Genomic DNA, 26,119 nt, shown 5'->3' with positions numbered 1-26,119 from the left:
TAGAAAGAACCACTTTATTTCCTAGCAGAATATACAGTGAAACAGCAGCCATGGTCTAACACCTTTATTTCCCTTTTTAATTTTGGTTTAATATAAGCACCACTGGCCCAAGAGATGAGCAACAAACAGCCTTTTCCTTGGCTGTGGTCCCTGAAGAGATGGCACTTACTCATTTCTGTAGCAGAAATGAAGTTGTATTAAAGCACATTAAAAATAAACGTGAATAAACTGTGATAAACAGGGACTGTTGGCATTTTACATTTTTCCTATCGATAAAACACCTAATAAAATACAAACACACATCATGATTTTAGTCAACTGAGCAACAAATGACAAGTGGCTCGTCATCTGTTAATACAAACCCCACATGCAAATTCAAAATGCAAATAAAGCGCATTCAGACTGAACAGGAGGCAAATCTGAGTTCACTACACACAGACAAATCTATTATTATTGCTTTGATTGGTGCTATCATCTGTACTTTGCAGGGAAAATGCTAACTACCACCTATGGCATAGCAAAACTGCAACCGAGGTTGGTGTGCTCCATGCATACTGCTACCAACCTGCTAGCAACCAAAGCAGTCGCAAGGAGGTTTTCAAGAGCCGGTGGTGGAATATTTATTTTTCCCTGGTATTACTTGCTGATCTCTAGGCCTGTGTGACTGGGGCTTTAGCAATTCATTTCCATCCTCCTTCAGAAGCTACTTGCCAACTGGTCAAGGACTACTCATTGTTCCCATACAACCTGTGGTTGCCAGAAGTTGCAGACCAGTTCTAAGGACTGTGTGACCGGGCCTAGAGAGTCAAAATTGGGACTAATCATGGTTATAATTGATGGTAAAATTGTCACCATGATTGTCATATCCAAAATGGCAGAAAAGTTAATACCATTTGGTTAGCGGTCACATGACTGCAAAACTTCAGTAGAGGGCTGGTTCCCTTGCTTTGTGTCCTCAGGGAACTTTTTCTGATTAATTTAACATCTCAGTTGTTTCAAGTCATATTTAATAAAATGTCATTAGTGCAATGGTTAGTATATTTGCCTTACATGTGAAAGATCCTAGTTTGATACTGGGAGGAGACACAACCTGAGCCTCAAGGGGGTCACAACATTGTGTACTCCTTGTGCAAGTCCTAAGCCTTAATAATCAGGAAAAATCAGTCATAAAATCTGTGCCAAACTGAGCACACAGATCAATTTGCTAAGATGACCCTTTCAGAAATAACAGGGCAGCTTAAAGTACTTTATTACAGTAATGATAATCCAGGATATGCTAGTTGTCGAGCCCAGATTCAAAACACTAAGATGGTGCAAGAAAACGCTTGTGCTTTTCAATGGGGTTTTGCTAATCAATGCTTGACGTCACAGTGGCTAGGTCCATCTCTCATACTGTCTATCATTTCAGATCTTTTCCCCATGAACTGATATGAACCAGCTTAGTTGTTGCAGAATTCTCCAACATATTTAAATTCAGGATTCTTGAGAGCCAGGTTCTTCTTTTTGATGACTGCTAAGAGACAGAATTAAAATGGACATATGCATAAGAAGGAAAAAAGAAGAGAATTAACTGTGGTCAGTCCAAATGTGGCCTGTATGTTGCTAGCTAATGAACATTTACATCTATGTAGTCAGCACATTAGCTATACTTAAATTTAAGTATAAAATTCAAGACAGAAATTTGCTTCATGTTCAGTCAGAATTCACTTTTTCAAGCAACAGCTAAGAAGAAATCCATTCACAGCATGATGTCAGGACATGATTTATCCCGTTATCTAGCAACACATAGTAGGATTTTTTTTTTTTTTTGAGAAAAAAAAAACATTTAGAAAAATACCTTTTTAAAAAAGTTTGTAGCAATAGAAAAATATGCATTTGTACACTGAATAAAGTTGTTAATATTTATCAGAATGTAAACACAATAACTTTAGAAGTTTGTTAAATTATACTGTAGGGCACAGGTGTCTAACTCCAGGCCTCGAGGCCGGTGTCCTGCAGGTTTTAGATGTGTCCTTGATCCAACACAGCTGATTTAAATGGCTAAATGACCTCCTCAACGTGTCTTGAAGTTCTCCAAAGGCCTGGTAATGAACTAATGATTTGATTCAGGTGTGTTGACCCAGGGTGAGATCTAAAACCTGCAGGACACCGGCCCTCGAGGCCTGGAGTTCGACACCCCTGCAGGGTGTCTTAACCCATTTAGCAAACACTAGCACATAGTGCCAGACTAGCAGGGTTACGACAGACTTAGCCTTTAGCATCATAGCGGATAACAATGTAATGATAAGAGAAAAAAATGTAAAAAAAACTGACAGACTGTTACTCGCATTTGTTCATGCCTTGCATATGACTGTCCAGGTTTTGAGAATAAAGTTTCTTGATGTTAGAAAGCTCCACAGAAATAAATAAATACATTTTCTGTAAAGTGTTTAAGAAACATTTGGAACATTCAAGCTAGCTACAGCGTTTGCTTCTCCCATGGAGTGTGATGCTAGGAAACTTTAATAACGGCCAATCACATCACAAAACAACTTTAACAAGCTCTTTCTGTTATAACACATTTAACCCTGATCACTTTTACTGTTTTATGAGCGTGTGCCAACTTAGCCTCTAGCCAACCAGTGTTAGAGGTTTAATCATTTCTGAGCTAAACTCCACCTTGCTTTCAGTTCACAGACAATACACACAACTATATCCAAAAAGTGCGCTTGAGACTTTACTGCACTCGGAAACAGGGAACAAGAATCCCCCTTACAGCCGAACTACCACGGGCGACATATTTTGCCACATAAAAATATTCAACTGAAAACTTGTTCTCACATTTTCATATAAAACAATGTTTTTTTAACCTTATAGGATACAATTTGTATCAACTAAGAGAGGTGTCATTGGGCTACTTGAAATTAAGCTAACCAGGCGAGAGAGTTAGCTTTCCAAACAGTTCCTCAGGTAATAAAAATAACCTCACTGGCAGAGATAGTAAAAATAAATTATCGTAATTTCATTCAAAAACACACAGCTCCAATCAAGCTGCATTAAGAAGACACAACTTAAAAATAATTTTAAAACACTAAAAATATATTTTAAATCCCCCCCGCCCCCCGATTTTTGGGAGAAAACAGGCAATTCGCAGAAGTCACCTTGGGCACTGCAAAATTATGAGTATAAATATATAAATAAAAAATATGGTTAAAAAAGTAAGGATAACTTATTTTAGACTGACAAATGATGCTTAAATAGCTGAACAACCACTGGAAACCTATGCAAGCCCTGCTGACATTTCAGGAGGTCTGTGATGGTCAGGATCAGTTGAAGTTATTAAAAACTACCATGGTCCAACATGTAGTTTAGTGGTGATGTAGTGATTTTAAGGTTATGATTTTTACCCGGTGCTTGCCTGTTTGTTTTCAATATCCCATAAACTAAAAAAAAACAAAACTGTGGATCTCTGTGCAGTTAACACAACTGTATGAAAAGCATTAGAGGCAGATAAACCCTCCACCACTGATAAAGAAGACCCCATGTCTCACATTCACACACGTTAAGGATAATAAATTAACACATAATTTAAATTAAAACAATACCAACAATCTGTGTTCCTCATAAACATTTCCAGTTGCCACACTTTGAACCTGATTTAGCACACTGATATTGTTTAGCGATGGAAAGGAACAGCGCGTGATGAACCGTGAAGTCAGCTGACAGGGCTATCCTAACAGAGGAAATAACTCTCATTCAAAAGTGAACAACAGCTTGGGGTTTTCAAGTGGAGTTTTTGCTATCTTCTTTTGTGGGTGCTGGTTGAGTTTCACTTCCTTGTTGGGGGAAATCCACAAAATCTTGCAACAACTGATCTGCCACCTGTCAGCACAGAAAGAAAGCCGTTTGTTGGGCTTACTTGAGCGTCAACTATGGTCGGGCTATATTTGCAATGTGGCAAATACGTGCGTGCCACATTAATGCTGAAAATGTTAGAGCTACATACCCGATGTTGTCATCTCAGTGACTAAAAAAAAATAAGAAACAGAGAAACAGCGCAAACGGCTATAATTATACCCTGATATGATTGCCAAAAGAAATGATCTAAAGAAAGCAAGAAAAATGAACAAAAAGTGCCACAAAACTAAAATCATGTTAAAATTATATAAATAACTTAAATGTAACAAATAAATAAGTTTAAAATCAACAATACTGCCACCCTTGAAACACCTTAAAAGCTTCCCTAAATACAGTGCTGTTTTGACTCATAACCAAAAAAAGATGAAACATGCAAATGCACCCCTACCTTTTCCTATGTTACGTTCAATTTTGGTATTTCCCTGTACAATAATAGCATTAAAATAAATGAGTTCAAAAAGGCAGTGTGTTAACAGCTGAAGGAGTCTCGTATCTTGTGATTTTGGTTTCTGTATGCCCAACCTGACTTTTTTATTAAGCTTACAGAGGATATACCCGCAAATACGAGTTTAGTTAAGATGAAAACTTGACTGTCTTTATTCAAGAACTGTGCTGTGACTTCTCCATTAAAATGGCAGCTGCAAGCTCTTGAGCATCCGTCACGTGTGGGTTCCTGGTCATTACCATCCTCACCAAATCTGGAGGGAAGATGCCGCACAAGTTAACAAACACCCTCTCCCTAAGGTCCTGGTATCGACCCAAGGCAGTTGGCTTTGCGTGCTGGGTTGCTGAGGGCATGTGGCTCTTGTGGGTAGGGACAGATGGAAGAGACTGCTGCGAAAGCGATGGAAGACCTGGTATTAAAAGGCCATGTGGTGATGAATGAACTTGCTGGCCCCAAGGAGAGTGTCCATGGACTTGTGGAAAACTCTTATAGGAAAACAGATCATAGTAAGGCTTAGGGGGTGGCTCATAATTAGGGTCCCAGTTCTGCTGGTGCTGAGGTTGTTGGGTTAGCACAGAGTAGTTTCTTCTAGAATGAACTGGTGAACCTTCACACACTCTGTCCTGAAGCCCGTGTTCCGGCCAAAGGGAGCCCACCGTATTGTGGCTGCGAGGGAAGCTCTGAGACCGGGCGTGAGCAGTGGGTGTTTGGGGTGGATGTTGTGGATGAGGTGGGTCCCCTGGAAAATTGGTGAGCAGCTGTAGCTGTTGCTGGGGTTGGATGTAGACGGAAGCGGTGTTGACGTGACGTGGCGAAACGTGAGAGGTGACGGATGCTGGAGTATCTTCTATGCCAAAATCACGTTGTCTCCAAAGTCCTTGAGGATGGACATAGCCACGAGGAGAATGCTGGCTCAGTCTAGGAGACACACGGCTTGCCTGGTGGGGGTACTGGCCAGAGTAGTGACGATGATGGTGGTGTGGATGATGGTGATGGCACTTGGGGCTATCATCTAACACGGGGTCAGGAGAGAAAGAATCTGAGCTGACACTGCCTTCACTGCTACAATCTGAAGCCAGTGAACTTGTGCGGAGCTCACCTGGAAAGAAGCATTCAGGAGTCTGTGGCACTACAAGACTGAGTCCTGAATAAGCCTTTACCAGAGAGTTGTAGCCCACCTCTGGAGAACTGCATCTGTAATAAGATTCGACTTTGTTTGGTCCTGAAGCCCCGGCAATACTGGCGCTGCCTCCAGTACTTCCGTCAGGGTGTTCCCATCTTTCCAGATGTCCCGATGAAGGCGGTCCCCCTGGAGCAGGATGTCCTACAATGTTATTGCTACAGCTGCCACTACTGCTGCTGTTTCTCCTCTGTTCCTCCACTTTGGAACTGACTTGAGGTTTGTCCTCCAAGAGCTCACTGAAGGAGCTCTGAAGGCTCCGATTTGGCTGTTTTTTTCCGGTATCCCGAATCAGCTGGGCTTCAGCCATTCCTTCTGATTGACCATTTTTTTGGCTCTTCGCCATCAGGGCATGTTCCAGCAGGCCTCTTGAAGCTACTGATGAAATTTTGGCACTGGCACGGAGTTCATCTGCCACAGCTCGCTGGGGCTGACTACCCCTTTCAGGGTGATAAAACTTGCACTTGTGGCCATATGTGCACTTTTTTCCTAATGGAAGAAAAAATATGAAGATTTTTTTGTTATTGTACTGGAATAAAAAGCATTTATTCTCGTACAAATTATCTAATTTCACTATGCAAGAGCATACATCTTCTGCAGCATAGCTGATAAGGATACATTTGATAAGAAACATACATAAACATTTCTTTATTACCATAAGGACATGGCTGCTTTCTATGCTCAGGAATAACAGGCCTCTTTCTCAAGAAATTCTCAAGACTAGGTCCATGGCGTCCCAGCGGGTCATCAGGTGGCATGAATCTAAATATACAGTTAACAGACTGAAATTAGATGCAAATTATGAGTTCTTTCAAAACCAGACATAAGTTGAAATTCTCCCTTTTTTATTACAATTAAACAATATATTATTTAGTATGTTCAAAGGTGCAGTGAAATAAAGAAGTTAAAAGGAAATCCAACAGATTTGCTTCTTGTGTTGGTGCGATTTCCTTACTTGTCATTTACAAACGAGTACATCAGCAGGCGCTCATCTATAAATTTCTTCCACTCTGGCTTTTCATTCGCTAAGTCACGGTAGTTGTCGTTTGAAACAATTATACCGTCTGACTCGTAGGCCAGTTTGACGATGAATCTGTCATCGTAGCAAACCACACGACGTCCCTGAACACGTCGCGATGGAGTGAAAACCAAGATCTTTTCTTTCTCCAGACGCCGCAGGATCTCTTGGTCTGAACAAGGAGAGGTGCAATAGTTAAATATAGAGCGAAAGACTAGAGTTATAGAGTTATAGAGTAATAAGAAATGCTTCCAAGAGCAGGATATTTAATCGCATCCTTTACACTGCTGTTATTCTGGGACTTTCAACTGTGACAGCGACTGTAATTGTTACCTGTGATAAGAGCATCAGGTCGCGACTGCTCCTTTCTCCAAGCAGGGACAAAAACTGTGATGTCACGGTGGCCTCGCTCCAAGAACCAATCAACTGCTAGCTTGATACCTTGGCAGGAAAAAACTTCCTTGTTTCCATGACTGCACAAACAGAAGGCAAGCATCAGCCCCACAGCTAAGATTAAACAATCTTCACCGGTTTCCTTGTCATAGTCATATTGTTAATACAGCAGGTTTTGCATGTTTTTTGGATTATAGTCAAGTAACAAATAAAAGCTTAGAAGTCCAACTCCTGAATTAGGCATCTGAATGTAGAGTATCCTCAGGTTGACATAGTTGATAACGATGTCTTTTGCATTTTACCAATTATTTTAACCCTCTGAGGTTTAAGGTGGTAAATCTAACCCTCAGAGAAAGACAACGGTTTTGTTTAAATAGTTGTCCAAAAAATGTTTTCACTGACTTTGAAAAACAATTTAACAGAAACAAAAATTACATAATCTTATTAAATTTTCCCACAATGAACAATGATTTCACTTTGTGTCACTAATTACAAACCAGTGATACAAATTACAAAGGCATAGCATTAGTTCACACAGGCCACAATCTCAGCTAGAATTAGCTCATACCCTTCTATGCATCCAATTGGCAATATAAAGCACTGCAAGCCACTTTGCAACCCATCTATATTCCAACTCCTTTCTTAGTAAATCTGATTAAATCAGTCTTACACCTGTTTTCACCGATGTCTCCTCTATTGCATGCTGGGATCTTGCTGCTTCTCTCAGCATGTATAGGATGTAACATGTAACTAACCTTGATAGTTTTAAACTGATATCTTCTTAAATGGTTTTGGCAAAAACTGGATTTACAAAAATTTAGAAAACTAAACTAATGCATGTTTTCAGCACAAGTATTTCTCTAATGTGTGTTATATGGCTTCCAGCTTAGCCATATATGTTAGGCTCTTAAGCCAGATAATAGCTAATATAACGTAATAAAGCTACACTCTTTGTGAGGTAAAGAGGTAGATACATGAAAGCAGAACAAAACCCTAGTATTTCCCAAAGATGGTCTTCCTCACCTCATGGCTACATTGCTTCCATCCACAACAACAGGTCGCAGGTTTTCTTTGTCTTCTAGCAGGTGGGACGGACACAGTAGCCGAGAAGAATCCAGAGAGGAGTTGGAGGTGGAGGCCACCGAGGAGGACAAAGAGGACGACGGAGGCTGTGAGACAGCTTGACCTCCTTGCTGATCCATCTCTATTTTGGTTCCCAGTTTAACCAGCTCTCCCAGTATATCATTGATAAGTGCGTCAGGGCCTAGTTTCCTCAGGACCAGCAACACTAGCTCTTCGGGGTAGCCTAGTTTGAGAGCAAACTCCACCTTTGTGCGGCAGTGTGTGATGGGGTCAGTCAAAAATGTTTCCGGGGGGTCTCCAGGAGACGCATTTGGTGCCAGGTCCAGCCTGACTGGCTGAAAGACTGAGGACTCCTCCCTTTGGTGTAGGTGAAGCTGATCGTGGTGCGGTGTTTTAGAGTCAGAACCAGGCCCAGTCTGGAGCCTTTCATCTTCACTGTCAGAGATAGCACTCTCTTCAGAAAAGTTACTGCAACTGCTACTGCTGCTTGAATGAATGATAGAGCTAATGCCTCTGCTACCAACAGTATTGCTGCTTTTAACAGTGACACCCGCTCCTAAATTCCCAGCCTGCCGTTCAGCACCTTCCACGTGTAGGTAGTCCAGATCCAGCCCTGGGCTGAGGATGTGGCCTGTCCCATCCTCCAGATGGTCCTTCAGGCCCATGAATCCTTCTCATACATCCAGCTCCACTACCTCCGTGACCTCCCAAACACCTGACTGACCCCACTGTTACTGCTGATACTTAACTCACTAACTAGTCCTGCGAGAGTACCTGGAAATTAAGACATAAAAAGGAACTGGTTAAATTCTCCATATGTACTCAGTTGTCATGTGATACCATCACATGAGGACACAGGGTTACACATTACACTGTGTTTATGATCAAATACAGAAACACTCCTGGTCAGTACTCCATTAACTTCTACATAGAAAACAATTAAAATGTCATATACATTAAAAAACCCCAAATCTGTTTATCTAAAGTATGGCCCAATGATAATAAAAAAATTCTCCCCAGCAGCTATAAGGGCCTTTTTATTCTGCTTCTTCCTCCCATCTCAAGCACGCCTCTTCTTCATCAAAAGAAAAAAAACCAAAAAAACGCAGAGCCCAGAGCAGCAACACCTCCTCTGCCCTGGGATGTGTCTTGACAGAGTCTGTCTGCTCCACTTAGCTAATTTGCATATTAAGTTCTGACTGCAAGATTCAAATGAGAAGACTGCTGATGGTACACGCTTTATGATGCTCAAAACATGCAGGCTGAAAACTATCTTTACCAACTTCTACTGATTTGCATTTTAACATTGATGGGCTGCGTTGTCAAAGAAATAACAGCTCAGGGACAAAACGCTAAACACCCGAGTACCGAGCAAGTGATGGGAAGCCAGCACAGACGTAATAACTGTACAGCACGGGCAATTTGGATCTGCTAAAGAACAGCAGCACTGTCAGAAACACTGTTAAATCAACATCCAGTCCTCTACTTAAGGCATTTTTAATTGTTTAGTGTGATACTTTACGATTTAAAGCACCTCATGTTATATATTTAAAGAACCAAACTTGACTCGGGCATATGCAGGCATTCTTATTCTTAATAAAATATGCATTTTATTTTGTGAAATACTTTACATTTTGAAACAACAGCTCAGTCAGAAATAGGCCAACAATCTTGTCATATGCAACACTTCATTGCTGCTTCATACCAGTAATATAAATAAAATAAAATAAAAGTCTTTTTGAAGCTTTTTCGCCCAACAGGCAGATTCTCCGCTACCTAATCAATGCATGCACTAGCTGTAACTTCTAAAATGGGTTTGACATCTCCTCATATTGTGGTGCATTGACTTCATACTCAAACATAGAAAAGCGCTTCTTTTTGATACATCATTTCAAAACAAATATGAGCAAAATTCATTCATATGTGTTTAGTGATTGCATTCACTAATGGAAACCGAAATGAACGTGGCGATACGACGTTATAGTAAGTACAAAGATCTACAAAGTTTGTGGCAAGTCATTGGACACGTATTGTGTGATAACTCGACAGAGTGTGTTAACTTTCTGTCTCAATGAGTAAGTGAGAAAAAACCCACTATAAACGTGATTTTATTGTTAGCAGCCCTGTTTGGCGCATCTGTATCCTCAGAGTAAATGTAAGAATAAGCTGTCATGCAGAATCATTTTTTTAACTGCTTGGCACATTTTGCACGTTCAAAATCTAAACATGCAGCAAGCGAAGGTACAGCTGACATTTTCATACATGAACAGCCAAAAGGAGATTAAGTATAATTAAGAATAATTTATGAAAAAAGCCATGGATACATGTATGATAAATTAAATTCATTTTGACTGGACAAAGCTAATGTTAAGAGGAAGGAGGTGCGGGCTGTGACACAAGTCAGAAAAAGTGGTATTTGCGTTAAAACACAAATTTTCCACTTATTTCAAATTTCCTGCCACTACCTGGGTGGGGTGTCCTATCAAAATCATAAAAAGACGGCTCTTTCGGACACAAACAAACGTTACTGTTACAGCTGTGTGAGCTACCGTGACAAAGAAAAATTACAAACTGCCCGTTAACACAAACACAGTACATGTTTTATGTTTTCCAGTTAGTTTACTGATCACTGAAAGCCCAGAAGAAATCCTCACAGTTGGACATAAACTACATTACATAAAGTTGTACTTCTATTTAAATCAACAAAATAAAATCTTAAGTAATGTTTATGAAGTTCAGTCAGTGATAGAACAGCTAACACTGCAGTCAGTGTTTGTGTTTATGTGGCCTTCCTGAATGTTTCTCAGTTCCCTCTGTGGTAGCAAACGAGAGAAACCCCTAATGCTGCTCAAAGCCTCAGTCTCTCCTCTGAGTGTGGCCTGCTGGTTGTGTGGGGCTGCACAGACTGGCTGAAACAAAGAGTGATCTGTAAATTGTTCAGTGACCACTTTTAAAAAAAGAAATTAAATGTCTTTGTTTACTTCCAGTGTATTGACACAAAACATCCACTAAATTACCGATGCTTTTGGTTGCTGTAACCTCATTTTAAGTTGACTTTAAATGTTGCTCATTTCCTCAGAAATACTATATGTCTAGTTCCATATTTTTTGTTAGCATACTAAATAAGCCTGGCATATTTTAAAGTTCAAAATAGTACTTTTATTTGATAGTGCTGGATATTTAATATTCTTAAATCACACTTACATCACCCTCAGCCAGCTAAACACGAACATTTGAAAAAAATAAGAAATAAAGCTGTCCAGCGCTCAGAGCAAGCCACCAGCTAGCTGCTAGCAGCCTCGGTATGAGCAACAGAGGCAAGGGAAACATTATAGAGATGAGTGAAAAAGAGAAAAAGGTTATAAATACATACAAAGTCCCTGACATTAGTTTTCTTAAGTAAATCTGCTGCACCAGCTTTTGTTTGGCAAGGTAAAATATGTTGGATTAAGGTGGTTTAAAGCAACTCGCTTTCATTTTTACACCTCTTTCCAGTAGCAGAACACGTAGTTTTTAGATGTTTAAGCGAGAAAAAAATGCTCCAACTTACTCAAGTTTGGGGGGAAATAAGTTTTATCGAGTAAAGTTTAATATTTTACATTAAAAAATGGTGTTTGTTTGTATCAGCAGATCACAAAATAAAATAAAATAAATAAAATTCAAAACTGAACCAGTCAAGAAAGATAAAATGTATTATTTATGCTCGGCTTAGTTCCTGCCCTTCATAAACAGCAGGTTTGCACACCAGGTGGGAGGGGCTTCTTCAGCCCAAGCTGCATGCCAGAGATGACTATTTCAACAATATCCACTCTCACTGACATACAGATCCAAAAGTAGATCAAAATTCTGTGAATCGGAGCGTGAAGCTTCATGCTTGGTTCATATTGAATATGAACATCCACTGTTCTAGCTGAATATATATATAAAGGAAAACAAGAAAAAGCATCGCATACAAGTTACCCGTTAACCTAGTTTAGTCTTGTTGGCTTCATGCATAAAAAGGACAGACAGAGCCAAGATCCTTCTTTTAGGTACCTCTGCTCGAGAAGGTACAAAAAAATTATCTTCAAACAGAGGCATACAAAAAGGAAGTGGCAGTTGAAAACCAGTCATATGATGACTTGCTTCAACACCCCACCTGTAACTGGTATGATGTGGACAGAGTGGGCCTGCTTCAGTTTTTAGTGACAACGGTTCACATCACAAACAAATACCAACAACTGTGTGTTTGCATGTAAGCTTGTTTATCTGTGGAAATACCCACAGAGGGTACTTCCAGTGTATGAAACTGCCTTGAGATCTGTGACAAGTGAACGGGAATGTTATTTACAAGTTTGAAGAACAACATTTGAAGATGATGCAACAAAGTACGATGTCAAAAAAAAAAAAGATTTCTGTGAAAGAAAACTACTCTGTTATGCTCCTCTGGACTAATAATGCAGATTTTTTTATGCGCTGACACAAGGTGAACAAATACTGTCTGGTAGTATTTGAAGACTTTAGTTTACTTCATGAAGCTGCTCGTCATACAAGACGGAACATTTATTTCAAAAGGCTGGTAGATACATTTTTTCACCACTTGTTTGCAAATCACTTCAAAAGAGCTACTTCTGCACTCTGTATGCGCTCCTATTTATTGTTATAATTTAAAGAAGAATCTGTCGGATTGCACGCTAAAGCACCGGAAAGCAGGGGTCTCTTAATGTCCCGACCCCCGACGTCTAAGCTGCACCGCCGCTGTTTTTCATCCTGAATGCCACAAGAGAGCCGGAATAATTTAGTCCAGCAAAAAAAACCTGAAAAAAAAACAAAAGAGGCACAAAGGGGAAAGGAGCGAGAGTGAGTTTGTGTGTGTGTCGGGGGGGGGAAGAAGTGTGTCTGGCGTGCCGTCCTTCAACAATGCAGCTGCCACCCAATCTGTCCTCCTGTGATGGGAGTATTGTTCTCTCGGCCCGAGCAGCATGCACAGACGGAGGCTGGGGCTTTTTTTTTTAAACCCATTCACTCCCCCACCCCCCACACCAACACATCAACATGCAGAGCATGCCTGCTAATGCATCAGCCGCGCGGACTTCAGTCGCAGGTTGCCAGACGGAATCTCTGAGGAGTCAGCAGAAATGTGAGAGTGACACAGCAAGTGTGAAAACCCACTCATAAGGCAGTCCGGTGACATGTGGTGTGATCTCTGCACTATATACGTGTGCCATATGAAGGAGTGTGAATACACAAATGTATCTGCATGGAAGTTCTTGGGAAAACCAAGGGGGGAAAAAGAAACTCCAATAACTCATGAGGAATGCCATTAGCTGTGCCTTGTAATATTTCTTATAATATTTCAGTTCCATTTTAACTTATTACTACACAAAGACCTGGATTACAACTAAGCTATTATAGTTTGTGTTTCAAACATACTAAATACATAAATAAATAATATCGCTGTTGGATTTGTACAATATCTAAAAATTTCCAGTTAAACTTTGAAGCACTGAACAGCAGCATCTACTGCTTCATTTAGTTTTATACGTGTTGATGCTGTGGGTGTGGATCATAAACGAAAAATGCATTTCAATAGTCCTGTACAGCAGCAAGAAGTGCTACAAAGGAGACTTTTGAGTACGTTGGCAGGTGTTTGTATATCTGTCAGTCTTTGGTAACATGACAGCGTCACCACAATGCAAGATGCAGTCGCGATAATTCACAGGTGTGCAGCCGACATGAAAATAAGAGTGGGTGCCTTCCAACAGCTTAGTGGTTTCAGAGCTGGCGTGATCCCTACACATGCTAAACTTTAGTTTTGAATGAACTTTCTGTTCACTGCTGTGTGTCCGGAATAGCCCATGTTGAAGTACAGAAAACGAGCAATTGTCTCCTGGTTAAACGTGGACTTGGTTGCAGAGAGGAAGCTCAGCCTATTAGATGATTGTATAGTGTTAATATACACTGGGAGAGTTTACATAGTTTATATTTGGTTACAGGGTGAGTTTGTTAGCTTCTGCCACCACACAGTGTCAAATCACCAACCTTTTTGCTCTTTTCAGTATGAAATATCAGAGACAGGTGAAAAAAAATGCAATTCCTGGTTGATACTGTTGATTTTCTGAGCAGCCATATATTACAAGATGAGCTGCAGTGACAGATCAGCTTGAACCTTTTAGCTGAGCATGCATAGCCTTTGATTAGTCTCCTAAAAAACTTAATTACATGCATCAAAATCTCGAAGAACTGTAACGATCCTTTAAGTCCCTTTGGATAAAAGAAAGAAATAAAGAGTCTCACAAACTGCCAGCTACCATGAGTTTTGATTACGAGTGTATATTTTATTGGAAAGAATAACTTGTCTACCAAACTTCGGTGAGTCAGTGTTTCGTCGAGGGGAAGCTGAGAGTCTTTCCATACTGAGCAGATGCTGCAGTCTGCACTTCGTTGACCTACCCTGCCCATCCTGACAGTGGTCTGTGCGTATCATTATATGTGTCGTGATCCCGGGTTAGCCCCCTTGGGTGTGGGGTGGAAGGATGAGCTCCCCTGAGGAAAGACCCCGACCAGTCCCTCAGGGCCACCGCACGGCTGCCATTTGCCGGCTGAGTACGGCAGTGACCCAGTCTGCCACGCCAGCGACCGGCTGGGAGGGGGACAAAGAGGGTGCGGAGAGTGGGGGTGGGGGTGCATATAGGATTGGGGGGAGTGGTGGGGACAACAGATGCCTGCTGAAGCCACAGGGGACCTCCCTGAAAGCATCCTGTTCCTACACCCTCCCTGACTGCAACTGGTGGTGTCCAGATTCATCCTCATTGATACATATCACCACTGTCTGTCATGTGGCGCTTTTTGGTAGTGGGTAGCACTCGGTTTCACCTCTAAGCTGTGCAGAGTCTGATTCTGCCTCCCTTGCTGCTCAACTAAAGCCCATCATACCGAGACATTTAGTGGTCCAGACCCTGCTAACGTTCGTCAGTACATATGATAATCTATAATTTGTTTACATTAATTTAATTGAAGTGAAACCTAACCAATGACCCGTCGAGGGGGGAAACCCAAGGAATCCCCCAAAGAGCCCTGATTTAAAACCACAAACGGCCTTGTCTTAATTTCACTGGTGAGCTCAGACTGTGATGCTTATGTATACGACAAGCTTCCAGAGTGAACTGCGCTGTCCTAAAAATCACACTCAGTAACTAACAGGTATTATTTGTCTATAAATGTCCCCGTTTGAGCGTTACAGCAACAAAGAATGTGCAGCTTTAACTGTTGTAGTATGACAGCACGTCTGTTCACTGGTCACATATGTTTATCATTAGGTTATATGGTTACAGAGATTTCATGATAAAAAAAAGAGTGAAAAAACATCAAAATACTGCAGATAATCCAGGATAAAGTATGACAGCAGTGTTATCAGCATCTTTAACGGGCAAACGCGAATCCAAGCTAAATGCACAAAAGTAGCTTAGTAAGACTTACCGAACAGTTCCACGAGAAACAGCAAGGCAGTAAAGCACAGAAGAACTCCTACAAGGTGTCTCCTGACATGCTACTCTGGATCATATCAGCAACAAAGCTCAAAGTGGGAAAATTTTTAAAAAAGAAAATGACCCAGTAAAGTGGTGAGGAGTAAGCCCAGGAGTATGGCCCGATTTCCTTTTAATGGGAAAAAAGGAAGTTAAATGTCTTGTATCCACTAGAGAACTGGAGAAAGCTGCCAGTCCAAGTGGGGGTGAGCAAAAAATGAGTTTCCTGGTCGAGTCTGGCAGCAGTCTTAAGTGATCAACCATGAAGTTCTCCTTTTTTTTTTTTTGTTGTTGCAAAACAGAGTGATGTGTCCTGAAGCTGCAGGGCTAGCAGTGTTACTGACAGCAGATGGAGTTTAAGGCACCTACTGTCCCCTCCTCACTGTGAGTCTGCCCACCAATACGAGCACAGAAATCTCCTCACACGGCTCACTTTCCTCTCTTCACCAAATCTCCTTCTGTAAACACGCCAATCATCCCCCTCTCCACCAATAAAAAAGGGACTGTGAGCTGTAGTAGGGTAACTCCACCCCTTCCCAACCCCTCCCAAACCTCACAGACACACGCACACATCACCAGACCATCCGCCGACCATCAGCCATGAATGGACGAGAAGGCATGAGTTGACAATAGAGGGGAGGGGGACACAAAGGAGGGCCCTCAGCGGGCAGCTGCACGCGGACACACCGTCCTTAGAGCTATTACACCCAGACACACACGCACATGCACTCACAAACACACACACACACACACACACACAAACAGATACACAACAAGAAAGAATGAGTAAAAAAAAAAGAAAGAAAGAAAAAAACAGCACCCAGAATTGAGCCCTGCGTAACACCTGGCTCGGTGGAGACGGCTGTTGCCTTCTACATCTTTGTTTCATGGTGGGAGGACTGGCTTGACTCAGACAATGAGACAATTATGTTAAAAGTAGTGTGTGCTTCCCAAAATGGGTGTCAGGAGTGTGATCGCCTACGAGTGCGTATGCATCTCTCTGATGGAAAGTTAGCAGGTGGGGAAGGAAGCTGCAGTGAGCAAAAGACACCAAACTAACGCAGTAAAAAAACAAAAAAAATCCCCAGCCATTACAATTAGGAGGAATTTTTCAGTCTCAAAGGAGGTCGGGCTGGACTTGAACAGCTCAAGGTAACCAGTCATTTCACATTTAGATAGAAAAAGATTTATGATTTTATTTTTCCTGGGAATAATAAAAACACATTTTAAAACATTCTGTGAACAAACTTAATCTTTTATCAATTTCTGTGTGAGGCTTGCAAACACCTAAGGGGAAGACTGTGCTCCACCTTCCTGAGCAGATTAAATTCCTTTAATCTAAATGTAGATGTCAGCGAGGGAAGGTTGATTGACATATAAATAACAGACTGTATACCAGAGTCAAAATCTGAAAAGTGAAGCCAACCGGAGGTATTCTTAATGACCAGCAGGGGGCGACTGTTATAGTTGCAAAAAGACTTCCAATTGCGTAGAAGTCTAGGTTAGAAAAAAGACCCCTCAGCTCCGTTCATCAGCGATCTTGGTTTAAACATTACTGAACATTTTATGGGCTCAAGTGCTATTTTCACATCACACTTTTTACGCGTGCTCTATATACACATCTGGTTAGCAAAAAGCAAAAGATCTCAGTTAGATCCTGGGAGTAGACAGGAAGGGCATCCGATATAAAAAACTAAACATGGCAAATCAAACATGGTGGAGCTACCTGCTGGCAAGCCCGTGTAAGTAAGGGAGCAGCTGAAAGTAGCTTTGTTGTTGAGATTTGAGACGTTTCATAATCGAATTTCTGAAATTCTTTGGAAAAAAAAAAATCTCAATACCAAATCTCAGGTCTTTAAATCCAAACTGAACCTCATGTAGTGGAGCTTTGACCTTTAATGGCTCTTTGATAACATCTGTCTTGTCTCGTGTAGAGTGATATGTGTCATGTTTCCATTTGAAATGCCGTCAATATTGCCAGCGGACAACAGTCAGGAAGATGTTCCAGCAAAGCCCACACAGTCTCAGTGGAAAGTGATTTATGTGGCATGCCACTCATAAAGCTACACTAACAAGACACTTGGTTAGGTGCATACTACTAGTCCCAGGTTTGATCCTATTTTGCTTTCAGGACTTCATTAATTGTTCATGACTCTGCAAATTGAATTCTTGTCAAATGTGTGTGAGAACGTGGGAAATATTCCTCAGATCCCAGAAGTGCGCTATTGAATTGCGATCTGGTGTGTACCTCTGTGTTCTTAGTTGTTGTTTTTGTCTGATTGGGGACTAAAAATGAAAAGTAGCCCTTTGGCTAATTTTGTGGATGCACAGCAGCCACCTGCTGTTCAAACCGTCTGTTTTTGTGGGGCAGCCAATTAGAAGAAAGCTGGCTCAAAGGGTGGGGCGTTAGGACTGAGGGGCTTCAACCTCTACACCGGCGATGTCAAACTTATTTCATATTAGGGGTCGCTGGACCACTGAACTTCCCATTTCTAACAGTGTGAAGAAGTTTAACCACATATTTAATCTTTGAGACAGCTTAATATAAGAAAAGGAAGTGCAACTCCAACATTATGTCCTAGATTTTCCACATAATATAAGAAATTTTCAATATGACGCTTTTAAGAGATGTGAAAAATAACAGAAAAAATTGCAGTAGCTCATTGCTCAGATTGTCCCGTAACTATAAAACAGAAAGTTTCCATTGATTCACAGAAAATGTTGTTATTTGGACACCCATTGTGAAAAAAATTTCTATAGTCAACAGTGAAAAAACAGGAACTTTTCTGTTATTTAATTGTTTATCTTACTTAAATACTGTGGTGCAATATGAATGATCATGTCTCTGTAAGGAGAAAATGCTGAAAAACGTAACTAAAATACGTTAAAATGTCCAAAACTTTATGCCCTCCTTCACATTTTCCAAAGTGTCCATTGCACCAGATTCGAGTCTTTGCCTGGCCAATTCTAACCCCAGACCAATTCTGGACCCCGGACCTTATGTTCGACACCCACGCTCCACCAATACAAGATAAATAAAGATTACTTTGAACTTTATTTTATCAGAGCCCAAAAGTAAAAATGAATCTCCTTTCATTTTCTTAATTCTCTTAATAAATAAAATGACGACAATTATTACAAAGACAATGCTTTCCCGTAGCTGTTTCTAGTTCGTCTGTCTTCCCTCACCTCACATACTTCTTACCAACAACAACCACAACGTGCATCCCCCTCATTCTTTGTCTCAACTTTTCTAAGTGACCCTTATTCTTTGTTTTACTTTTCGGTTGGCCAGTTAATCTTCTGTCTTTTGTCTTCCAAAAACAAAAAGAGAAAAAATATATAAGGCCGCCCTTTGCTTGCTTAGGAAAAACCCATGGTAAACAACTTTACATGTGGTAAACATGGTTCTTAATCCAGGAAAATTACTTTAAATTACTTAGCATGAAAAGCAGCCAAACCTGGCTCACCTGGAAAGTCCAGGCCATGCAAAACTGTTGGCCTGTTCCCATTGTTGTCTAAAGCCTCAGAATTTATCCCTCAGGGTTGAGCACTCACTATGTTTTTACAGTAGGCATCACTGGTTCTTTACATGCAAATTTGACCACATCAAGCAGTAATACCTGTTCTGTGTACGCCCATGATAAACACAGGCAGCATAACGGTGTCACTCCCTCTACAGGGAAGACTTTAAAAAGGAGTTTGTTAAAGTTTTAAAGCAAGAACCCTCTGAGTCATCATAGGCGTTAACCCTGCACCTATCCCTTAAATAAATCCATATTTTGGACAAAGTTGGAAAAAAAATTTTTTCTGGGACCCGTGTGGATTTTATTTTATTTTTTAAATGTATGTCAGTTAGACTGATTATTTCCTTCGACTGATTTGAGTTGGAGTCATCGCCAATGATGACTGAAACCTCAGGTTGAAGGTGTGTTATGTGCTGATATCTACATAAGTGGTAGTTATAGTATGAAATGTGGACTTCTTCTGCTAAAGAAATGCTTCATTGTATTATGCATTGTCTAAGCCGTTGGTTCCCTTATGGTGTGAATTGTTACTGTACTGTCTACTGTGTACACACTTTGAACACACTCATTTCCTCAAAAAACAAAAAAACTCTGTCAAAGAGAGCCCCGGTCCCTTTGCATGGTTCCTGGATGATGGGAAATTCAAAGGCCCTGAATGACAGCAAGGATCTTATGCGGCGTTAGCCATCATGATTCACCAGCACAGATGATTGGCGGTGACCTTTAGAAAAGAGAAAAAGTATCACAAAGGCAACGTGTCTTACAGTACAGCTAGTCTGGGGATGTCAACAGCCCCTACGCCGAGAAATCTCTGTATTATTGTAACTTTAAGCGCCTTGGAGTGTTGTTGTGATTTGGAGCTATAAAATAAAACTAAGTTGAAATCTGAGATTTATCCTCCCACATTTTTGTGGGAAAATAATAATTCAACCAATCCAGAGGCTACTGAGATGTGCCGCCCTCCAAAAGGAACATTCCCTGACAGCATTAACTTTATGCCTAAGCTGGATGCTAGATGTTTGGCTTGCACAGGGGAAAGGAGGCCAAGCATACGTAAAGAAAGAAACCTCCACCGATGACAATGGCTTGATTGTTTTTAACAAGGTTTCACTTCAGCAAAGTTTTTTGTCTGTTATTGCCTCTGTGTTCCCTGCAACAAGTGCCAAGCTAAAAAACCAACGGCAGACGAGACCGGCTGTTTCACCCATTTCTGAAACAAGTGACAGTTCACGCCTCTGCAAAGCTCTGTTTAGACACTTGGGGACAGTTGGCGAGCTCTAACCTTCACAACAAACTAAAGAAGCATTTTTTAAAAAAACACAACAAACATCCCTTCAGATAAAAAGATGCTGCATCTGGACAAAAGGCAACATAACTGTGACCTGGATTATGTGAAACTGCTTGAGAAGGGAATTTAAGCCTGATGTGTGCCAGCAAAAATAACTGACTCAAACAGGCTCAGAGAAAAGCAATCAAAAGCAGAACTTATGACATGTCACACTGCAAAGTGACTATTTACTGCAGATATGAATACACTGTGACTACACCTTTTGGTTTTTCCCTTTTGAATCTTTGCACACAAAACATTTGAAAGTGACTGCACAGATTTACTTAAGAGGACATCAATACGGCACATTTTTCTCACACAAGTTTTTCCAATTCACCATAAAGAAAAACGTCCGATTAAATTATCTGAAACTTTTTTACTTGGAAAAACAAACTGCTTAGTTTCAAGTAACAGAGTGCTTTACAGCAAAAGCATAGCTAAGTATATCATATATCTGTGTATGCTGATTGGATGACTCACATGTGTCGGGGTTAGTAATTAGTAAAGTAAAGAAGGGCTCCTAACTTAAGCAGCAGTATCATGTCTTTTAATTCCACAGTCTGATTTGTTCAATTATCACGTCACAGTTATTTGATTATCAGACTGATTTTCCTCTCTAGTCTCTATCATCCACCCCCACTCCCCGCTCCCCTATGACTTGCAGTGACTCCTTAATTGGGGCTCAGCTGACAGTGTTTCCCCTCGGGGGAGCAGGCGCCATGTGGACCATCTGCTTCTAGTCGCAGGATGAACAGGTGTCCTGCTCCCGGCTGCCTGCCCGCACCTTGCCAACCCTGTCGAAACGTAGCGCGGCACAGTGCTGCGCGGTGTAGTAGCCGCCGCCGCCGCTGTGTACACAAGATAAATCCGAGTAGTTTTGTTTGACCTGAGCAGCATTTCTGCCTCAGACAAAGGAGGAAGCATATGGATGTGCTACCTAATCTGACAGAAAGATCACAGCCATGACAGTAAAGCCTGTTACTGCACGTCTGAGTCAGAGTTGCTCTCTTTTTGTTTGGTTGATGCATCTGTTCTTAAAAGCATTTTGAAAATCAGGGTTTTGTGTTTTAATAAGCGTTTCCTATATTGTGTCCATAATCCAGAAAATGCACATTTATATTTCTCATCTATATTCTACCCAGCTGTGGAACAGGATCCCACTCATGTCTGATAGTGGGTCACTACAAAGTGGTTCCTCTACAAAGGATGTCTATGGTTAGTTTGCACTGGGTCTTGTTGAATTCAAAATTCATATGAGGAAATACAGACAAGAAGAGAACATTTAAACTCTGCTTAACTCTGTACTGGAAACCTCCATATAAAACAGTACAACTGGATGATATAACTATGGGTTAATACATGTCCCAACCTATATCTGGATGAATAATAACAACCAGTGATTGAATAAATATCAAAAGTGGCCTGCATTTCACAGGTACACATTTCCGATCTAATTCACCTAATTCTGCACCAGCATATCCCACACCTTTACTATTTAAAACTACTTTTTTTAAAGACTAGGACTGTATTAAAACATATTTTACTCCTTCTCGGTATTCTGCAGTATCAAATGAGTTCCAACAGGAAAATTAAAACTTCAACAACTGGGTAAATTTAAACTTTTAGAGATGGCTGTTATTGTCTCTGATGCTGTTTGCACCAAACATGCAGGTCTGTGTCGTGTGCGTTTCACTTCAGAGTTCTGGAGCTCAGATTGCAGATTACGTTAAAGAGCCTTTAACCTGTCTACGCCACCCAGAGTACGTCCATTTAAAGGTTATTTTAATGTCCGTGAACAGTGAATATCCAGTTGAGTCTTTTTAATTCTAAAATCAATGATCTAAGTGATTAAAACAAATAAGGACAGAGCAAAAAGGATAGAAATAAGTGTGGGTGTAAAGGTAATCCACGCTGAGGGCTGAGTAAGTGCCAGGAGCAGCGTCTGCAGCAGATCTTCAAACAGTACACTGGATAAACACTGATCCAGGCTGCAAGGATTACTCCAGCCCTTTAACAAGGCCCGAGGGGTGGAAACAGGCAGGGGAAGAGGTAGTCCAGCTGGTATCAACGACACACACGCGCACACACACACACACACACACACACACATACAATACTATGCTAACAGGCTCTACACATGCTCCTACCTTGAAGAGGGAAGTCAAACAAACCAGACCAGTGTGTGTCGGGTGTGTGTGTGGGGTGTGGAGGGGGATGGGGTCACTCAGGACTTTGAAAGAACAATAGCTTGGCCTTCAGGCCAGTGCCCTCCGGGTCACTTAAGGAGGCAGCATGAAAACATGTTAGTGCGCACACACACCACCTGCTGTTTCCTGCAGGCTTGTATTTGGTGTAATGGAGATGGAGTGATTCTGCAGCCACACATTACTGAGATTTACCACATAACTGAGGCCAATAAAACCTCCATGGCAACTTGGCCAGCATCTTTGGAATTGTAGTTTTCAAAAAGCACATTAGGGCCGTAACTGAGGATAATTTTCACTGGTGGTTTGGCAGCAAGCGGTTAAAGAGTTTCATCCCTGGTCCACATAAAGCATTGCAAATTCTGTATGTCCCTTTTTGCAGGATTTGGTAACTGAAACATACACTGGCAACGTATTACTGCATCAGATTGAACTGTTTGCTGGGAAATTACAAACCAAATTATAATGGCAAACAGCACACGACTTGGCTACCAGCAAAGCTCGCCAGGACTCGACAGAGAAACATCAGCGACTGACACTGATACAGGTCCTTTTTGCCCGCAGGCTAATATCAGTCAAACAGTCGACAGGGGCTGTCAGTGCACCCCTGTTTCTAAAGAACTGAAAAGCGATAAGAGTGCTACAACATCCATATTTCTGTATTGCCAGTTACCTGTGGCAATTTTCAGACCTGCAGAACTACTTCAATGTTCCAAGTCTTTTGATGTTTATGGTAATGCCAGCGGGATTTTGAGGAGTTCTTTTTCACTTTTTTTGAGAATTAGAACAAAGAAATATGGGAATGGTCTGAAGCAGGAAGTGAGTTTGTTTTTAAATGATTTTCGTAATGCTACATAAAGTGAATCAGACACATGTACATGGTGTTTCACACATAAATTCACAGCTCTCTGATTAAGTCATGATGGATCGTCCCCACAGGGCCTGGCCTATTGAGCACCGTTGTGTGTGTATGTGTCTACAGGGCGCTTTAGCAAATATTCAAATTTACATATATGCCTGCACATCCTTGCATGTGTGTGTGTGTATGCGGGGTCATGTGTCTGACTATGTGCAGGTGTGCGAAAGTGTGTGTGTGTGTGTGTTTGACATCAGGGCGAGTGCCGGGTCAGAAGGGTCACAGAGAAACAAAAGCATGGAGCAGCTCCAGCAGCTGCCGGGCCAAACGTCATCCACAGAGACCTCTGGCCTTGCCATCACCCTTTCTTTTCAATGGGAGCGTGCCGTGGTCCTACTTCTGCTAACACATGCATATTTACACAGACACACACATGCTCTGCCTGGCGGGCCACAGTCATGTCTGGAGCTCAGTGCAGCAGGCGAAGGAGGTAAAAGGTCATATGGGGACATATGCAGAGGATGTATGGGTGCAAATCAAGTGTAAACCTCTGTGGCTGAAAAAGTGAAGACATCACTGAAGTGCGAAAAAAAGTGAAGTTTCTCTAAAAGTCACACGAGTCTGCCTCCAAAAATTAGTCAGTCTTCATAATTCAGCATCAGCCATGCTTAACGGTGTGATATAAAACTCTTTATAGTCTATTCTGCCCTTCATAAAATCATCTCATGCACAGTTATTATATTTACACAAGCAACACAAGCAGCTAATTCAAATCACTGAGCTACATCTCTTTACTTGTGGTGTTGGTGCCTTCTGGAGCATTTTTAACTGCAATACCTGAAAAATGTTATGGTCTGCTGTGTGGTACATCCCACCCATGAAATTTGTGCTTCAGTTGCTTTATAAATTCTAATATTTTACACATATGTTGCACTCATGCAGTTTATGGCTGACATGACATTATTAGCTGATAAAGTCTAAATATGGCCATTTGTCGCAAAACACAGCACTCACCAAAACCTAATAATTCAGGCTTCCTTCATTCATTCATTCGTTTATTAACGTTTGCTGTGACCATCTGCAGTGTATGGTGCAAATGCCCAACATGATTATACCTCAAATAAACAACTACAAGAATCTTAAAATTAGGCTACAAAATGTGTAGAAAATCAATGACCTCTTCACAACGGTTTGCCTTTGTGCCACCGTATGATGTCACAGATCAGTTTTTCCTGTTCCTGCTCAATTCATCAAGCTCCCAGCTTAGATGACATGCTTGAGCACAAAGGGCTTAGTGAGAAAGTGAGCGACAGTGTGTTTGTATGTGTTCAAGAACAAGGAAACTGAATATATTTAATGAGGAATTGTTTTAGAAAGCAAATTTTATCCCAACATTAGCTAATTATATTGTATACTGCACTGATGTCTGCAGACTATAAGCTGCACTCAGCATGAGTTCATTCAGCACTATCACTTTAAAGAAATATTAATTTGGTTTTAAAAAAAAAACATAGAATAACTATATACTTGTCCCATATAATCTATTAACGATCTTTGGATATGTCTGTGCTGCTACACCGACTTCATATTGATTTTACTTTAGTTAAAATATGTCCTGTGCATACTGTATTCTTGGTTCCAGTTTTTATAATGATTTAGTTTATTAATAGCAAACTTTCTGGTTTCCCTAAATGTAAACTGTGCCGAGAATCAGTAAGGAATCTTTCGGTGCATTTGTGTTCAGGCAGTGTGAAAAGATTCATATATGATCCTTATTATATGTAGTACTTCATGATATAGTATTTCATTTCTTATGCCTGTCGTTAACGATGACTATTCATTACTGTAAATCTTGTGAAAAACAAAAAATGTCCACTTACTTTATCGTAGCATCCTCCCGTGTTGAATTCCTTCTCCATCACATGTTACGACAAGTGTCCTGGTAAAAACTCTCGTGGTAGTGCAAAGTTTGCATGCTGACGCTGCTGCTGCTGCTGTCGGGATCTCGTGGTTGTCAGAGAGGAAATCTACAGAACAGCCGAGCAGTGAGCGTTTCCTCGTGACTGCCTGAGAGTCTCCACCTAGCGGCCACGATCTGCATCTGCATGAAATCTGTTTCTTGCACTTTGCTCTAGAGACAATATTGCTATGCCTCGCAGTCTATTGTGAAAGCATATTCACAAAATATGTCACTTTATGCTCCAGTTTGTGCATTGAATAATTTCACACTATTTGCACATCAGACCCTAAATAAGTCTATTCTTAGTGACGATGTGTTGTACTTTTCAGTGATGATCTCAATATTAAGTGCTTAAAAATTTGAACTGCTTTGTTATTACATGTAAAGGGTGTTCTTGAAAAAAAAAATGAGCAAAATGTTTGAATTTCTTCTTTAATTTAACACAGACAAAAAGAAAAACAACACTCCTTACAGGGATAGTCAGAACCCTATGAAGGAGTTTCAGACAGACTTGACTCACTACTAGGGAGGTCACTTCAACCATTATTTGGAAAACCTTTCAATACCTAAATTCTGACTAAAAACATGACTACGTTTCCCCCCTAATACTATCGTTGGGGGGGAAACCCAACGATCAAATGATCCCCGTGACCAAGCACTTGGCAACAGTGGGAAGAAAAAACTCTGGTTTAACAGGAAGAAACCTCCAGCAGAACCATGCTCA

The 26,119-nt window shown here is 41.0% G+C and overlaps 1 protein-coding gene across 2 annotated transcripts; it reads right to left on the bottom strand.

The window, feature by feature from the left end:
• Positions 1–25,457, bottom strand: LOC100698093 (probable ribonuclease ZC3H12C). Of its 2 annotated transcripts, none has more exons than XM_003456612.5 (6): positions 25,316–25,457; positions 7,957–8,790; positions 6,874–7,013; positions 6,478–6,712; positions 6,178–6,284; positions 1–6,011 (listed from the first exon to the last, which is right to left on the bottom strand). In XM_003456612.5, exons 2-6 carry the CDS (start codon positions 8,679–8,681, stop codon positions 4,498–4,500), a joined length of 2,721 nt encoding a protein of 906 aa, XP_003456660.1. In that variant the 5' UTR covers positions 8,682–8,790; positions 25,316–25,457; the 3' UTR covers positions 1–4,497. The 2 variants fall into 2 exon arrangements, with proteins under 2 accessions (XP_003456660.1, XP_025759671.1); XM_025903886.1 differs by lacking the exon at positions 25,316–25,457 and adding an exon at positions 15,475–15,854.
• Positions 25,458–26,119: the final 662 nt, after the last annotated feature.

The sequence above is a fragment of the Oreochromis niloticus genome, linkage group LG16, assembly GCF_001858045.2.
Source record: "Oreochromis niloticus isolate F11D_XX linkage group LG16, O_niloticus_UMD_NMBU, whole genome shotgun sequence".
In the NCBI taxonomy this organism is placed as follows: domain Eukaryota; kingdom Metazoa; phylum Chordata; class Actinopteri; order Cichliformes; family Cichlidae; genus Oreochromis; species Oreochromis niloticus.
Note: the sequence above shows the minus strand (reverse complement) of the source record. Positions and strands in the feature narration are given on the sequence as shown.

Bases quoted from the DNA above. Each gene is read 5' to 3' on its own strand.
- LOC100698093 (XM_003456612.5), bottom strand. From the start codon at position 8,681: ATGGGCCTGAAGGACCATCTGGAGGATGGGACAGGCCACATCCTCAGC. The intron at 7,014-7,956 runs GTGAGGAAGACC...CTGTTTGTGCAG, and splicing joins GGAAGCAATGTAGCCATGAG to TCATGGAAACAAGGAAGTTT. The intron at 6,012-6,177 runs GTAATAAAGAAA...TTCTTCCATTAG, and splicing joins AAAGCAGCCATGTCCTTATG to GAAAAAAGTGCACATATGGC.